Genomic DNA, 18,639 nt, shown 5'->3' on the forward strand with positions numbered 1-18,639 from the left:
TTTACTTTGCTGAGCCTCACTTTTTCCCCCACATATAAAATAGAAGTGAAAATATCTGCATCATTCATTTGTTAGGAGGTCTAAAATGAGAACATATAATACGGGTCTATAGTAGTCACTTAGAATATATTATTTCTCACTCCAAGTCAGTTATTTTACAGTTGAGAATGGAGAATTCTGTTGAGGTCAGAAACCGATGGCCTGAAAGTCATACAAACTTGAACCTAGGTTGATGGATGTAACTTACATTTTTTTCCATAATACATTAATTTAACAAAGAATTTGTGAATTATTTTAAATATAGACATTTTATTTGTTTATATACTTCACTTCCCACTGCTTGCCATTTTCCTTGGATACGGCAACTTCTGGTCCACCAAAGCTACATATAGCTCATTATAACCCTGCCTAGTCCAGGAAGAAGAAAGTCAGGATAATTCATTTGGTTTATGATCATTCTTTAATAATGAACTATCAGTAACAGGTCACGTCTCTCAACAGTTGCTCATGAACATCTAATGGGGCATTTCGTCCTGTTTTGGTAATGATTCAAATGGAACTAATGGTTAATATTTAGATACTATATGATTAGATTTCCCTTACAAAACACTGTAATACATATGCACTTGGGAATTGTCACTGTTGCCATAGGCTCAGAATATTGATGCTAGAAGAGAGGACAAAGGTTAGCAATGCCTTCTCTGTACAAGATCAGGAAACTGAAGGCAAATAAAATTAACTGACTTCCTCCAGTTTACTCAGTTAGTTAGTAAGAGGCAGTGCTGGGTTGAGAAACCAGGTAAACACCTGCTTCTGATTTATCTTGGCACTTACTACACTGTTGGAATAAACTGTTCATGAATATGTCTCCCTACTAGAAAGTAATCTTGAGAACCAGGGTCTGCGTCATAGTCAATCTGAAGTGCAGGAACTTAGCACAGACCCAGTAAAAGTTTTGTAAATATCTATCGTTTTATCTAAGTAATACAAATAATAATAAATATATTTAAGGAAAAACTTTTTTTTCAAAAACCAAGAACATTTTCTCTTAATCTTATTCTATGAAGTATGACTCCAATGTAGTGAGATTTTCTTTTTATAAAAACACCCCCAAACTTACAAGCTGAAAGTGAGCTATCATTCAGAATTGTTACCTGTGGAGATGATTGTTCACTCAACCCATCAATGGTAGGAGACTCAAAATCTTTTTATGACTCCTCTATTGAACTTGCCTTCAGAATATGTTCACAAGGCACATAAGAAAAATCAACCTCATTATTGTTCCACTTGGATTTGTCTCCAAACAGCATTCATCAGCTTTGCTCACCCACCTTATTTACTTGGCTCTGAATGAGTTTAGGCAGTTTCAAAAACCAATTCACCTTGAAAGGATCAAGATTTACCCCTCGCTAAAATTATTCTTAAATTTCTTCAGTATCACTTGGATGGATGAATAAATTCCCAGGGTGACTAATCTGAAGGCAGCAGACACTGAAAACGGATACATTTTGGCATATTCATTTTCACAAAAAACAAGCTATATAACTAAATATTTTATGTTTCCTTAATCCCTGGGCAGTTGGTACCATCTATCTAACAAGTAAAGTAACTGAGCTTCAGGAGAAGTGATTATCACAAGACCTTTCGTGTAGGTGGCTGCCCTAGGCCAGTGGTTTTCAACCGGGGGGATGCGGGAGATTTTTTTTTCTCACATACACCCCTGAAGGGTGAATATTTGGCAATATCTGGAGACATTTTTGACTGTCATGACTGGGAGGGAGGGGAGGAAGTGCTACTGGCATCCAGCAGATGAGGCCAGTGACGGTGCTGAGCATCCTACAGTGCACAGAACAGCCCCCCACCACAAAGAATTATCCTCTCCAAAATGTCAGTTCTGCTGAGGCTGAGAGAAAAACCCTGCTCTAGGCTGAGAATTCTGACTCCCAGGCTCTTTGGTAGCCTTCACTAGTATCAGTGTTAATATCCCCATGTCCCCCTGTTTCCATAAGTGAAAGGATGCACATGAATTCTTCTTTGGTGATGAAAGAGTAAATTTGTTCCATGCTATTTTGCCACTTGAACATTTCCCTCTGCCTTAGGCTCCTTTGCCAAAGAGTACTAAATTGTCACAGAGGTTGCCTGGAGATGTATTTGGCATCTTAAAACTCTAATTGGCAGGAAAATTAAAGCAACTTAAAATGTGTGTGCTCTTTAGAGAGCTGTGCTATTCCCACCCTATATTATTAGCTCTTAGAGACAGCTGGAGCCAGAACATCTGGGACTTCCTGCTCTGCTGTTTTGTCAAGTTGCTATAAAATTGTCCCCCTCACTGAAAAACTGAGAAGAGAGGAAAAAAACGGGGCAAAGGCCAACCACACGTGTCAAAAGTTTGCTTCTCAACTGTCTTTCAGGTGTCCCAAAGGTGGCTCCCCTGTTGTCAATTCAATAAGTGAAGGAATGTACTTGGTTTGGTATGCAACTTTGAAAATAAAGCATATATCTTGGCATATACGTTGTATAGGACAGAATGTCAAGCCTAAAAGCATTCTCTTCCACCTGAGGTTTGTAAATTAAAACATGTAACATGTAGTTACCAAATTTTCTCAGAGGATTTGCTGAATTTTGTGGTCAAAAGAGAACACTTTCACATCATGCTTTTGCTTTCCCCCTCTCTCTCATAAACAGTTGTCACTAACACCAGTGAGGACACAAAGTGTTGAATGTCTGTGGCTGGGTCTTTCAAACTCAATGAAACTCTCACTCGTTGGCCTAACCTGAACCTTATTGTCTGGAAAGAGCCCCCAAACCAAGCATAATTTTCTACCTTAGAAAGGATGCTTTTTACTACTTTCAATGGTCAATGATTGGACAACCACAAAAGTAGATCACATTTAAGTAGAGAAAATAGATGTGCTCTTGAAATTTGAGCAAAATATTACAATTGTTTGAGGAAGGTAAAGGGCAGGAAAGTTCAGTGTATTATTGTCCTGAGATATTAGAGAAGTCACTTTTGTCATCTTTCCTTTCTTTGAGCCCCTCCGGCATATGAAAGCTACAGGTCGAAATGTTAGTACGCAGCTGCACTCTGTCTTATACCATTCTGGAATTGTGTCTCATGTAAATCTCACATGCCAAGGAGATTGCCCTGCAAACCAAGGGCAAAGATCATGAGGCAAAATTCTATGACTCTACACCATGCCTCTCTTGTCCGCATGCCCAACGCACTGCAGGGTCTTATTATGTTGTTGTCGAGGAACTGGCTGACTCAATAAATGGATGGATTCTTATGCTGGGACCCTGGGAAAAAATGCTTTGGTTCATTTTGAAAAAGAGAAATTAAAATTCTTTAATGACATAGAATAAATAACATCCTAGTCACCAACTGGTGATATTACTTTCTTTCTCCTCTCCACCTCACCATATCTAAGTTCTGTCTGAATTTTTAGCAAGGATTAGAGAAGAAAAAGCCCCCCAAAATCACAGAGATAAGTCATGCACTGTTGGGGAAGAAAAAAAGTTTTCCCAAGTACAACCACCAAAGAAACACCTCAAGAAAAACACTAAAGAAGAAATGAGGTCTAGAGCAAGCTTAAAGAATGTAAATGCTCATTCCAGGACAATCATGAAACTAGGTGAGAAAGTTCCATGTTGGGTATTCGAGCATTTTTTCCTCTACCCTCAATTGGAAGATAAGGAAACACTGGATGTAAAACTCTTCCTTCCTGAGCTGTCGTACATATATACAATGGAATACTACTCAGCCATAAAAAGAATGAAATAATACCATTCACAGCAACATGGCTAGAACTAGAGATTATCATACTAAGTGAAGTAAGTCAGAAAGAAAAAGACAAGTACCATAAGATATCACTTATATGTGGAATCCAAAATATGACACAAATGAACATATCTATAAAACAGAAACAGACTCACAGACATCGAGAACAGACTTGTGGTTGCCAAGGGGGAAGGGGCTGGAGGACGTGTGGATAGGGAGTTTGGGATTAGCAGGTGCAAACTATTATATATAGGATGGATAAACAACAAGGTCCTATTGTATAGTGCAGGGAACTTTATTCAATATCCCCTGATAAACCATAATGGAAAAGAATATTAAAAAAAGAATGTATATATATGTATAACTGAATCACTTTGCTGTACAGCAGAAATTAACACAACATTGTAAATCAACTATATTTCAATAAAAAAAAAACCTCTTCCTTCCTGCATGAGCAGGAATAAAGCAATGTACTCTCACAGGTGTTGAGACAAGATTAGATTTCTACTTATTTTAATTACTTCTCTCACCCTTTTCAACACACACACACACACACACACACACACACACACACACACACATTTAAAGCCTAAAGCTGCCTACCTCGTGCTAGTTGGAGCAGAAAATGGTGGCTCACTGAAAGAGCCTTTGTATGCACAGCCCATGGCATGGAAACATCAAAATGTCCCTGCCCATGGTTCACGGCTTTAAGGAGCCTTTCTTTATGATACAAGAGTCCTTGGCCATATCTGGTGTGGAGGCTGCCTGGACACATGGGAGAAGTGCAAACACACAGTGGCAATGAGTTGTGTGTGCCTGAAAGGTGTGAAATTCTCCTATGTCTCGTAGAAGCATGTAGGTATGCACATGGCAGCCTGCTCTGCTTGTAAATGGAAGTAAGAGTCAAGTTCATCGCATAACCCCCTTAACTGCTAATCAATACATTGAAAACTGAAGTGGGAATAAAACTAATTTTCCTGGCTATTTTCTAGCAACAGATCCATCATGACTTCCCTGAATCCACATATGGTCTCTGTTAACAGATTGAACTTAGACTGAACCTTGCACTCAACCAAGTTTCCCTGCAATCTATTCAAGACAAGCTACTTATTACAAGTATTTTTTTTGGAGAAACAGGCAATATAAATTAACCCTTTCAAAATGAATGTAAAAAAATCTGAAAGATGTATTTTCATGGATAACTTTTTACAACATTATGGTGTTATTTATTTTCATGACTGGTGCATTTTTGAACCTGAGCTAAATCATATAGGCAACAGGTTTTCTGTTTAGTATTCTAGATAAGCAGCAGCTACATGGTGAATTCGCTAAGTTTTACATTGGCCAAATCTCACATATATTTCCAAAGGGCAGCCTGTGTTTTTAGCATTCACTAATGAAATCACACCTTACAATCTCACTGCCACATACCACTCCTTCAAGACAGGATGTCACAGCTCCAGAAACAACTTGTAAGCTTCTTCTCTTTTAATAGCTGAGGCCACAGGGAAATAAGTGATCAGGGGGTAGGAGGAAGGAATATTTTAAAGCCAAAATTCAAACTATACTTGTGATTTCTGAAAAACAAAGTCAATTATGACAAGCAAGTCTCTAGCTATTCTTGTCGAATTACTTTTAGTACTTTGAAATAAGTTAATTAGCAATAGGCTACAATCCCAGACATACAGAGCAAGAGCCAGAAGATTTGTACTTCATATAATAAAGCCAAATATTAATGGCTTCAGTTTATACATGCAGTATTTTCTTCTGAAGTCCTCCAAGGCCAGATATTCTGAGAAAATTTCATATACCCAGCTTTTTTTAAATTGTTATTACATTGAAAAGATTATGAAAGAAAACATTTTATCAACTGAACGTGATACGTTAGAAACTGAAATGTCATTGCGTAGAGTGGTGTTAGAAAGTTATTTGAGATTTATGCAACAATTTTGTTAGGTGGGGCACACTTTTGACAGAGAAATGTTGGCTTATATCACCTCACTTAAATAAGCACTTATACTTATTGGAATCACTCTTGGTAATTAATAGATCAGTCACCCAAAGCTGTGTCTTGCAAGTACACCCAGCACAAACAAGGCCAAGACACTCATTCAAACAAGGCCAAGAAAAATACATCTCCTGCTGCCAAAATGGGCAAGAAAAAAAATTGGTTGAAAATATGATAGCTGGCCATCTCATCTTCTGCTACTTTCTGCCTGGAATGAGTTGTAAAACCTTGGGAAGGAAGTTGGAATGTTCACCAATATTAGAGAATCAGCAATTCCCTTTACAAAATGCTTTGTTTTCACATTTTTTTCCTGGTCTCAACTCCTTTGGTCTCCACCACACAGGATTCCTGATACTTGTCAATCAATTCCAACCTTGCCCAATGAGATGGTCAGAAACTTAAGACCACAGAGAAAGTTGATTGTCTATATGACTCAATCTGAAGAGTTTGCATTTTAGTAGATAAGCCCTGGGCTAAGTTTTCACCAACTCTTTGATTTGCCTCATTGTCAACATGATCTGGGCTTCTGCATAGATGCAGCCTCAATTGTTTTAATGAGAAAAAGAACAACAAAGAAAAAGAACATGTAAAGCCTAATTCACCTCAGAAATTTTCAAACCAAATGGAAATAAGTGCCCTGAAAAGGGGTGAATGAAAACAAATTTAAAAGCAAGTCCTGACATCTGGAAGCTGGCCGGACTCTCACAACTAGGCCAAGTTCTCCTCCTGCTGGACATAATCTCCCAGAATACCAACCTCAGACAAGATTACTTGAGATCATGAGAAAGTGAGATAAAAAAGGATATTTTGTAATTTTGTCTGAGCACAGAAACCATATAACCTACAAAATACAAAACACTGACCTCTCTAGACTAAAATGAACAACTTTGATTTCTTTGCCAATTAGTTTATCATCGCTCTAGTCTTATAGATAAGACATATTGAGATACCCAATTATAGACTTGCCCTGACAGCATCCAATCTAAAGAGGACCTCTGCTTCCTTTAAACCTTCTCCCAAGTCACCAACCTAAACCTTGATTCTATAAGAAGTCCTTTCCACCCTCTCTCACTGGGATATCTCGTGGTTCCCATTGTGTGTGGCCTCCCAAAGGCCTCCTCTCACAGCCTCAGAATGTGGTCTGGGCTGTCCAGATCTAGTCCATTTTACTTCTTGAATCAGAAAACTCTTACTTGTTCATCTACTTGACAGTTCATGTCACAGCTCTTTTCAACCCAAACAAACTCCCCATTCCCTAAGTTGCTGCCTGAAGTCCGCACACTATTGTGCCATGACCTGGTTGACTAAATATCCCTGCTGCCTAGACACTTCATCTTTATTCCCTCTAGCCCCATCGCCAGCTACATACTAGGTTAGTTCCTCTTCAGATATTAAACTCCAGCAATTCCATATAAGAAAACTGAGATCCAGAGAGATTTATTAAAGTGAGTAAACCTCTATCCTAAACCATGCTTCCATGCTTTTTAGAAAAGTGTATGTATTCTCTCTCTCTCTCTCTCTCTCTCTCTCTCTCTCACACACACACACACACACACACACACACACACACACACACACACACACTCACCAGGCACTGAATGGGTATCTGACCTCTCAATAGCTTGGCAATTCTCTCTAGTCTTTGACTCTCTTGCTACAGATAATGAAAGGTTCCTATCCGCATTTGCCTGTACTTTAATCTTACAACATCAGCAGAATGAAGGAGAGCAAGAGCTTTTATGTGCATGCCTGCTTCAAAAATTCTTAGTTCAAAAGTTGTTAAGAGAGAGTTACAAGACAACCCTCCTTCCATCCATACCCCAGCATGACCCAGGCTAAAATCACTCTTCTGTCACACAGCCTCAGGGTTGGAAGCTATTACAGAATCTTTTTTCTTTACTGCTTAAAATCAGGGCTGGGAAGGCCATTGGGTTGCAAAGAGCTGTGATGTTAATTGGTGCTGAAATGTTTATTGGTTTTGGTGGAAGACACTGAGTCTGGAAGTTACTAAGCCTTCTTCCATGGGGTGTGCTTTAGAGCCCAGGGGAACAAAGAATTCCTCCCAAGAGCATTTCCCTGTGCTTCTGAAGCACAGTAATCCAAGGATCGAGCTATGTGACATGGGAGAGAAGATACATGGGAGAGAATAGCAGAGGACCATTATTTGGAAATCGATGATGGGAAGCTCTACCTTAGTGATAGGACAAGCAAATTTGAACTTAAATCTGGCAGGGCCTGTGGGTAGAGGAGTCATGGTTTAGATTTAAGGAAGAACTGTCTGAACCTGGGGTGGGGAGGGGTCTGATACATCTTGGGGTTGACTCTCTTTCCAGATTATTTAAAACCAATTTCATCTGTTGGTGGGGGCCATTCAGGTACAGCTTGTTGGCAGACAAGAGCAGGGCTACTCAAAGTGAGGCTCACCTGGGGTACGTTAGAAATGAAACTCTTTGAGCATCGATTCATGAATAATAACCTCTGAGGGTGGCATAAGCACTTCCAGTTTGCCAAGCCTTGGGCTAGGGAAAAGAATGCTTTCTGGAGCTTCCTTCTGATTTACAAGCGAGACTCCTTGTTCTAGTGGTTCAAAAGACCTAGATTCTTTTTTTTTAATTGAAGTATAGTTGATTTACAATATTGTGTTAGCTTCAGGTGTACAGGAAAGGGATTCAGTTATATATATACATTTTTTTCAGATTATTTTCCATTATAGGTTATTATAAGATATTGAATATAGTTCCCTGTGCTATACAGTAAATCCTTGTTGCTTACCTGTTTTATATATAGTAGTTTGTATCTATTAATCCCATATTCCCAATTTATCCCTCCTTCCCTCCATTTCTCCTTTGGTAACCATAAGTTTGTTTTCCATGTCTGTGAGTCTGTTTTGTATATAGATTCATTTGTAATACTTTTTAGGTTCCACATATAAGTAATGTCATACAATATTTGTCTTTCTCTGTCAGACTTTCTTCAGTTAGTATGATAATCTCTAGGTCCATCCATGTTGCTGCAAATGGCAATATCAATATTTCATTCTTTTTTATGGTTGAGTAATATTCCAGTGTGTGTGTCTGTGTGTATCATATCTTCTTAAACCAATCATCTGTTGATGAGCACTTGGGTGTTTCCATGTCTTGGCTATTGTAAATAGTGCTACTATGAACATGTACGTATCTTTTCCAATTAGAGTTTTTGCGAAAGATCTAGATTCTGATTTGATACCAGCACTGGCTCACACCACCACCTGAACAAACTATTTAGCCTTTTTTTTTTTTTTTTTTTTTTTTTGGTACGCGGCCTCTCATTTTTTTTTGTGGTACACGGGCCTCACACTGTTGTGGCCTCTCCCTGTTGTGGCCTCTCCCGTTGCGGAGCACAGGCTCCGGACGCACAGGCTCAGCGGCCATGGCTCACGGGCCCAGCCGCTCCGCGGCATGTGGGATCTTCCTGGACCGGGGCACGAACCCGTGTCCCCTGCATCGGCAGGCGGACTCTCAACCACTGCGCCACCAGGGAAGCCCTATTTAGCCTTTTTGACCTTTGATTTTCTAAATTGCAAATTGGGAATAACATCTGTTGAACAAATGAAGCCTCTAATAAATATATGTTGAAAAAATGAATCTTACAATGAAAGCATCTTGTAAACAATGATTATTCTAATGCTGGTTTTCCATAATGTACTTGATATTCTTTCTCCTTAGGCATATGTAGCCCAAAGAAGCAGTTTTCCCTTTTACTGAATAGAATGATAGCAGACCAGCTCTACTAATGCGCTGACCTATTTGCGGGCGTAGTCTAGGGGGCGGAGCCAGAAAGCTGTCCGTCATGAAGATTGATGTCACCTGTAGCTGTCTTTGAACCATTCTGAGTCACACTCCCTCAGTGTGGTGTTTCTTGGCTCCCCAAAGCTTCTAGGATGACTGGTGCTGCAGGGGAACAACTTCCCGGAGCCCAGCCCTCCACCAAATGGGTCAGTGTACTGACAGGGTAAATCGGCAGCACAAGTGTTGTTTGGGGAGTTGCTGTGAGCTGGGATGTGTCCCTACTGAAAGGAAAAAATAGCCTATTGTGCTTGTGAAGCAGAAAGACATAGGACCCAGGGAAGTCTGCCCTGAACAAAATCTGTGGTCCACCCCCAGGCCCAACTTCTGACCACTCTAGTCAAGGTTACAGGGCACAATGTTATGTTGTACACAGTGCAGTCTGACAGCTGGTTCGCCCTTCCACGTTGTTCCCTGCAGCCTGATGTTCCCTGGACCCCCTCATTTTCCTGTCCATTTTCTGTCCTCATCCCTCCCTGAAGTATGGAGGGCAGAATCTGCCTGCAAGCCGGGAGACCTGATTATGATTCCACCTTTGCTGCCAGTTAGCTCTGTGACCTTGGGTGACATTTTAGCGGTCCTCTGGACTCAGTTTCCTTACTAAATGGAAAACAGTGACATGGGCAATAGGCACAAGGCAAGGAGGATTGAGGCAGGTCACCTGTAAGTTCCCTTCCTTTTTATTATTCAACAGCAGTGCTTCCCTAGGGGAACCCTGCCAGCGTGCTATCTTGAGGCAAAGCCATACACTTCAGATCTGCTCTTTCATAGTCTTTCCCACCCCACCTCCAGTATACTTTACCTTCCCAATGCCTAGACCTGACTTTGCCCTCCAAGATGACAAATAATGCATTACATGCACACATTGCTAAGAAAGGTAAATTTCACCTAATTTGCAGGAGTAAGCATGGGACTTGGAGTCAGACCCAAATAACAATCCTGCCTTTGCTAAACTAATCTGGGACTTTTGAGCAAGGTACTAGACATTTCTCAGGCTCCATTTTCCATCTATAATGGATGTAATGCCTACTTTGCAAGGCTGCAGGGAGGATTAAATGGATACAATTCATGCAAAGCACTTAGCACAGTGCCTGGCACAGAAAGTGGGCTCAACAAATGTAGTTGCCTCCCTTTCCCCAGCTGGATAAAATTGGTGCTTATTAAAAACCAACCACATCCTTCTTCCTTACCCTCAAGACAATGACTGTGATCATGAGAATAAATGGGCAGGGCAGTTAGCATAGTATTAAACATAGAGCACTTAATAAATCATCATTACTATTACCATTATCATCATAATCATGATATAAATTGTTGACTTGTATAAACATTTTCTAAATTAATTCGGCATCAATTTACTTACAAAGATGCACTGCTCCTTAAATATTCTGACAGGTGGTCTAGCTGAATTTTTTTTAACTAAGAAAACCTATAATTTAATATATTTCCACAAATTAGGGAAGGACCTGACTCAAGTTACACACCTTCTTTTTAAGAACGTGTGAATTCCGTGGGGGTGAGGTGCAAAAGCTGGTGTTTGAAAAATAAATTAAAAATAGGTCTTTAAGAAATTAAAATCTGTGTCTTTCGGCATTGCTAAAATGTAGAGAACTCATCTGCAGTATTTGGAACCGGTGGCCAGATTGAAAGTTACGGTACCTAAATCCAGGCTGGATTTAGTTCCCTGAAAGCCACCCACATCTTTAAACACTGTTTTCTAAATTCATGTGCTCAGAGTTTTGTTAACCCAAATATAGACATAACGAAAAATTATAGAGAAACTAGTCAAATCCAGGATTGTAGGACTTTAGAACTGGAAAGGATCTTGGAGATAATTGAATTGAAACTCCACATTTTGCAAATGAAAATATACTAAAGTCTTAGCATTGCCTAGTGACTTCTCCTTTGGTGGCAAAGGACTTTCTCAGTGAGCAGCTTTGGCACAACAGCAAAAGGAAAGTGACAGTAAAAGTCTTTTTTGTGGGCTTCATCACTTGGTGAGAAGAGAAAAGAAATATTTTAGGCGAGTCAAGTGTTTTTTCACTACCTGTATCAGGAGTAATAAGTTACCTTTGCAAGGCATTATCCAAGGATTGACAATGACCTTTCCCTATAGGCCTCACCCAGAAAGCTGAAATATGTCCAAACCAAACCAAACCAAACCTCTGGATTTCACATTAACACCATACACAGAATACAGGTTTTGTAACTGGTTTAAGGGTAAGCTGTGATGAAGTGAGAGAGTGGCAGGGACATATATACACTACCAAATGTAAATTAGATAGCTAGTGGCAAGCTGCCGCATAGCACAGGGAGATCACCTCTGTGCTTTGTGACCACCGAGAGGGGTGGGATAGGGAGGGTGGGAGAGAGGGAGACGCAAGAGGGAAGAGATATGGGAACATATGTATATGTATAACTGATTTACTTTGTTGTAAAGGAGAAACTAACACACTATTGTAAAACAGTTATACTCCAATAAAGATGTTATAAAAAAAAAAAAGAGGCTTTCTAGTACTGAGACAAACTCCATTGAGAATGCTTATAGCACAAGTATCATGGCCAGGTTCGGATATATTTGCAAGTCATTTGCATAATCCTAGAGAGAAAATAGTTGACTCTACCTATAGAGTCTTCTTTTCTACTTTTTAAATTCTTTTCCCACTCTCTCTTTTCACTGGTAAAACTCTACTATTCCATATATATAAGCCAGAGGCAAGTGAAAGGTTCTGAATTAGAGCAGATGGCTGAGGACATTTTGTCAAAATTAATTCCATGGGCTGTTAATAAGTGTTATCTGAAAAAAAAAATCAAGTGCTTGGAAAACATTGTATTAGTTAAAATTAAATAGGATTCTTCACTTAAATACTTGTTAGTGCCCTTTATATGCTAATGTGCATTGTGAATCTTTTGGGAGAGTTGTGTAGATATATATTATCATTTTCAACACTTTCCTAGCTTATCTGATCTTTATTCTACAAATCCTACTTTGGTAATGCTGTACGAAAGCATAAGTAACCAAAAAGCAGTTCAACGTAGAACTTGCAAAGTCCTATTGCATGAAATTGCATAAGAGAGAAAAATGAAAGTCATTTACTCCTTGAGTAGATTTTCCTTCTTGACTTCCCAAAGGCTATTCCCTACACAGGTATGGAGTCAGGATATGGTTCTTGGCCAAATGCAAAGTAGGCAAATTGTACAGAAAAGTGTTTTCCTAAGCATAGAACTGTACAACAGAAGGTAAAGCTGGAAGGGAAGACTCCTTTCATGCCCAATATGTAAATGTTAGAAGTAAAGCTTTTTAAATTAAAGGTGTAGCAAGAATGAACAGAATTAGAGTCAGCCATTCCCCCAGGCCCCTCCTGTCCCCTCCCCACCTCTACTGGGGTTTCCTCAAAACCTGGAGGCTCTATGGGGTAGGTTTGAAAACAACACATTCTTATGTGTATATAACTCCTTCATTTTTAAGTATGTAAGGTGTTATTTATGAGAACAATTAATTTTTATAGAAAGTGTTTCTATTAAAGAAAAAGTCTTCTTGTTCTGATGAATACGTTGATGGGACTAACTGAATGTAGGTTTAGGGCCAGGGAGAGAGGTGAATAGTTTGGTGCAATAATCTAGAGGAGACTGTAGCGTCTCCACCACAATATGGGGTTGGGGGAAGAAAACAGATGAGAAAAGGCCAGGAAGGGGGTGGAGGAGAGGATTCAGTCAGAGAATGAGTCTAGGGTGAAAAGTGGTACAGATGTCATCAGAAGATATTCCAGGTCGGGAGATTTGTAATTCCAGATGAGTCTAAAATTCAACTTTAAGTCATCTACATTATTAGGATTATAAAACCTCCCTTTTATGCTCACCTCTTCAGTAAAGTCTAAATAAACCACTATATAGAAATTGAGCAAGAAGCAAGTTTCATGTCTCAGGTTATAGAGGGTGGGACATGGATAGGCCACATGGAACAATCAATCCATAAAATTATGTAATCCAGAAGCAACAAGGGCTCCCCTAAGAATGTAAGAAATCTAGACATCAGCGGAAATCTTAGGGAAGGCTTTACACTTGCATAGAGTGTACAGTGAGGATCCCCAGTAAGGGTTGGGGATCTTACTTGAATTGAAAGAACAGGGAGATCCCAGCAAATACCTGAATAACAGAAGGAAGTTATAATTTTGCATGGAGGAATACTTCCTCTCCAAGGACCTGTGGCTTTCGTTGCCAAAAAATGCAGTATCCCCCAAACGAGTTTAACCTATATTCCTAATGATCAACTGGATCTACTTGGATGCCTTTCTAGCACTTTAAATTTAGCATAATCCTGATTGTATCTTCCCCCTGTCCTCCCCAAGTCCCTGTATCTTTGTTTCTTGCTTCTGTGAATGCATCCATCACTCATTCTACTTCTCAAGAAGAAACTTTATTCTCCCCTCTTTTCTTTCATTCACATCACATAGCTAAATAGTCATCCAACTTTTGCTGTCGCATACTGTCCCCTTCTACATTTTCTCGCTTCCTCAGTTTAGCTTGCATATCCTTGCTAAAACAGCTCCAAGCACCTCTTAACTGCTTACTTTCTCCACTCCATCTACCCTCCATGCTTCACCAATTATCTACCCAAAATGCAGATCTGGTCAAGTCACTCCACCACTAAATATCATTTTCTAGCTCCCCATTGCTCACAGGATGATGTTCCCTGTAGCCTGGCTTGTAGCCACCCTCAGTGCCAGTTCCTAAGCTCTGGCCAGTGCCGGCTACAACCCCAGAGCCCTCCTCCACCTCACCTGTGATGGCGACATTTTTTTCTCTTTTATATGTTATGATTTATTATATTTAATATGGTAAAATTTAGATCATTATAATTTAATCTCTCATCACTCTAAGTTGTACAATTCATTAACTATATCCTCTAGACTGTGCAAGAAGGCTTTTAGCCTTCTTGCAAATGTGCTCCTGCCCCACTACAAATTTCATCTGCCATTCTCCACCATATAGCATTTTCACCTCTAAAGGCGACCCACAGCATTTTCACCTCTGAACCTTTTCTCCTCATTTTCTTGTCTTTCCCTACAAGACCTTGTGCAAAACATTCATTCTCTGCCTCTTTACCATAATTCAAAATATCAATTAAAGTTAAAAATAAAAGGTGTGATAGGAATTGTGTTTGTTCTTCAATGTTTGCCTTGTTTAATACTTTAACTCAAAAGCATAAATGATATGTACAATGTTACATGTTGTATCAGGGGAATGAGTTACAAAGATCTTTGGTGATTGCTAATTACACCTCACAGGTGACCACTACCCTACATGTATGTCTGGGCTTGACCAATGGAATGCCTACTCTCTGGAGATTGATTCTTGCTAATAATGTAGTGTAAAGGCATAGAATACAGCTTGAGAAAAATGGTGCTTGAGTCTTTGTTTCATCATTCATTGTCCAAGTGGCTTTAGGCAAAACATTTCACTTCTCTGAACTTTAATTTTTATCTGTTATACAGTATCTACTTCCCAAGACTGTTATGCAGATCAGATGGAATCAAGTATGTGAAAATACTCTGAAAACAGTAGAGAAAGGGCTTTGTAATCTATAAAATGCTATGCAAATATGAAAAGGAGTGCTATGAAAAGATAACTGGACATGGGGTCAAAATGTATGGTGCAGGAATTCCCTGGCAGTCCAGTGGTTAGGACTCCTTCTGTGCCTCCACTGCAGGGGTCCCAGGTTTGACCCCTGGTTGGGGAACTAAGATCCCGCAAGCTGCATGGCGTGGTAAAAACAAACAAACAAAAACCATGGTGCTGTGGGTTGACCTGTGTCCTACAAAATGACATATTGAAGTCCTAACCCCCAGTACCTGTAAGTGTGACCTTATTTGGAAATAGGGCATTTGCAGATGTAATTAAATTAAGATGAGATCACTAGGGTGGGCCCTAATCCGATATGACCAGTGTCCTTATAAGAAGAGAAGACAGAGAAACAGGGAAGAATGCCATGTAAAGGTGGGTGCAGAGACTGGAGTGATGCATCTGTAAGCTAAGAACCACAATGGATGCCCACCATCACCAGAAGTTAACGCGGAGGCATGAAAAAGATTCTCCCTCTAAGCCCTCAGAAGGAGCCAGTCCTGCTGACACCTTGATTTCAGACTTCTAGCCTCTGGAACTGAAGGATGGTAAATTTCTTTTGTTTTAAGCTACCCAGCGTGTGACACTTTGTTGTGGCAGCCCTAGGAAACTAACTCACATGGGTGTGAATTAGCTCCATCACTTATTAACTATTTGAATTTGGGTTTAATTACTTAAAAATTTCCCCTGATAACTTAAGGACACTTACCTTTCCGTGATCGTTTCTCTGAGACCACTGGCCACCCCTTTGACCACGGTGCTAGCTTTGGGGGTCAGCACCACCTGAGATATAAAAAATGATCCCTTCTTCCTTCTCTCAGTGATGGATGCCTGAAGAAACTGGATCAGTTTTTCCGGGTCTGTGGTATTGGCCCAGGGTGCTGGCATCATCTGCCCAGGCCAGAGAAAGGGTACTTCCAGAGCCACTGGACTGTGGTAGAAGACCAGCACTTGGTAGTCCTTCTCCCACAGGTACTTTAGACTCACTTCCTGGGCAAAAATTGCTGGGCACATTTTATTTCCATAGATGTCTTTCAGCATTTGGACGAGTTTTTCATGGTGATACTTCTGCATCCCATAAAAGTGGTTGAAGTCCAAGAATACTACCTCCTTATGGTGATCTGTGAGGAATGCATTGATCTCCTCAAGGCCTTCATTGACTTTGGCACTGAACAAACCATGAGCAAAGTAAAGTTCATTGTCGGGGTCTCTAGGCTTGGTGGAAATTCGAAGATCAAAATAACGGATCCCAGCTCCTAGCTGACCAGTAAAGTTCATGGTTTGAGTGGCTAGCCATTTCCGCATCAGCTTTTTGGCCACAGTTCCAAACACAGAGACAAAATTCTGGACAGTTTCTGGCTGTTCAGGCCCCACTGGAGAGGCTTCGTCAATGTAGAAGCTGAAGGAATCATGAGATCCTAGAAGAATAACAAGGCACAATGTGGTTACATTTCAGTCCTTTGTCCTTCCCAACTTCTTTTCCTCTTGCCATGTCCATATCTCTCCCTCAAATGAGCCAAAGGAAATACTAAGGAATATTTACCTAGTACATTCGAATGTCTTAGAAGGGTCTTTTTTTATAACCTAGTATAGTACACGGAGGACTTCAACTGACCAAATGGTTTGTAAAATGATAAGAAAAAAATCCCAACTAATCAATTTTTTAAAATTCAAAAGATCATCTTCTACTTCTGTAAACCAAGAATTTAATATATTCATTAGGATTGGTTTTCCATATAGGTGTTGTAAGTGACCGTTCATAAAGTAGAATTTATTGTAACTCACCAATTCCCAAATACTTTGTCTACAATCTTGCCCTTTCCCTCTATTTTAGTTGATTGTAAACCTAGAGGGCTTGTTTCAATGAATAAAGAAGACCTTTTCACAGGTAGATGATCAGTGTTACTTCTTGCACTTTGGAAAGCACAAGAGGTCATGGAAATAAAGGAGGGGAGAAATAAGGCAAGAGGACGGTACAATTGCTGATATTTTAACATCATTCTTGACCCTGCATTTGGGCAATTGTGAATGTAGATGAAGTCAGGTACTTTTTACATATTGAATAAACAATTATTTTTTTCTTGCAAGTTAACACAACTGACAGTATTTAAAAATTAACTAGTAGACTATTTTCTTCACAGATATTTCCTCTCTACAGTGAATGCTCTCTTTGGAGTTGCTTCCAAATTTAGAAGAATTTCTTCCTAGGGAGAACATATTTAATTATTTATTTTTGGCAGTTACAAATATCAAACTTCCAGAAATGTAGCAATGAACACGTGTATGATTTGCCTGTAAGTACAGAGTGCCATTTAAAATATCATTGGACCCAATAAAGGAAAATTATTTCATTTTAATTTTAGAGACACAGATGTAGAGAACAAACGTATGGACACCAAGGGGGGAAAGTGGCGGGGGGTGGTGGTGGGGAGATGAATTGGGAGATTGGGATTGACATATATACACTAATATGTATAAAATGGATAACTAATAAGAACCTGCTGTATAAAAAATAAATAAAATTAAATTTAAAAATTAAAAAAAATATTCAGAAACATTACAGAGGATCTTCACCTAAAAGTTCTTTTAAATAATTTTTAAAGGTAAATGTGAGGTCACGAGCAGGCAAGATGGCGGAAGAGTAAGACGCGGAGATCACCTTCCTCCTCACAGATACATCAGAAATACAGCTACACGTGGAACTTCTCCTATAGAACACCCACCGAACGCTGGCAGAAGACCTCAGACCTCACAAAAGGCAAGAAATCCCCCCACGTACCTGGGTAGGCAAAAGAAAAAAGAATAAACAGAGACAAAGAATAGGGACGGGACCTGCACCAGTGGGAGGGAGCCGTGAAGGAGGAAAGGTTCCCACACACTAGAAGCCCCTTCGCGGGCGGAGACTGTGGGTGGCGGAGGGGGAAGCTTCGGAGCCTCGGAGGAGAGCGCGGCAGCGGGGTACGGAAGGCAAAGCGGAGAGATTCCCGCACAGAGGATCGGAGACGACCAGCACTCACCAGCCCGAGAGGCTTGTCTGCTCACCCGCCAGGGCGGGCGGGGGCTGGGAGCTGAGCCTCGGGCTTCAGTCGGATCCCAGGGAAAGGTCTGGAGTTGGCAGAGTGAAAACAGCCTGAAGGGGCTAGTGCGCCACGGCTAGCCGGGAGGGAGTCCGGGAGAAGTCTGGAGCTGCCGAAGAGGCAAGAGACCTTTTCTTCCCTCTTTGCCCCCTGGTGCGCGAGGAAGGGGTTTAAGCGCGCCGCTTAAAGGAGCTCCAGAAACGGGCGCGAGCCGCGGCTGTCGGCGCGGACAGCAGAGACAGGTGTGGGATGCTCGGGTTGCTGCTGCCGCCACCAAGAGACCTGTGTGCGAGCACAGGTCACTCTCCACACCGCCCCCCCCGGGAGCTC

The 18,639-nt window shown here is 40.5% G+C and overlaps 1 protein-coding gene across 1 annotated transcript in view; it reads right to left on the bottom strand.

Annotated features, from left to right (window-relative positions):
• PLCXD3 (phosphatidylinositol specific phospholipase C X domain containing 3) overlaps nucleotides 1–18,639 on the bottom strand; it is a 203,189-nt gene that overhangs the window by 34,229 nt on the left and 150,321 nt on the right. The window contains exon 2 of the mRNA XM_024127611.2: nucleotides 15,942–16,650. Coding sequence (XP_023983379.1) covers nucleotides 15,942–16,650 — 709 coding nt within the window. The remainder of the gene's footprint in view (nucleotides 1–15,941; nucleotides 16,651–18,639) is intronic.

This window comes from Physeter macrocephalus, chromosome 8 (genome assembly GCF_002837175.3).
Source record: "Physeter macrocephalus isolate SW-GA chromosome 8, ASM283717v5, whole genome shotgun sequence".
In the NCBI taxonomy this organism is placed as follows: Eukaryota; Metazoa; Chordata; class Mammalia; order Artiodactyla; family Physeteridae; genus Physeter; species Physeter macrocephalus.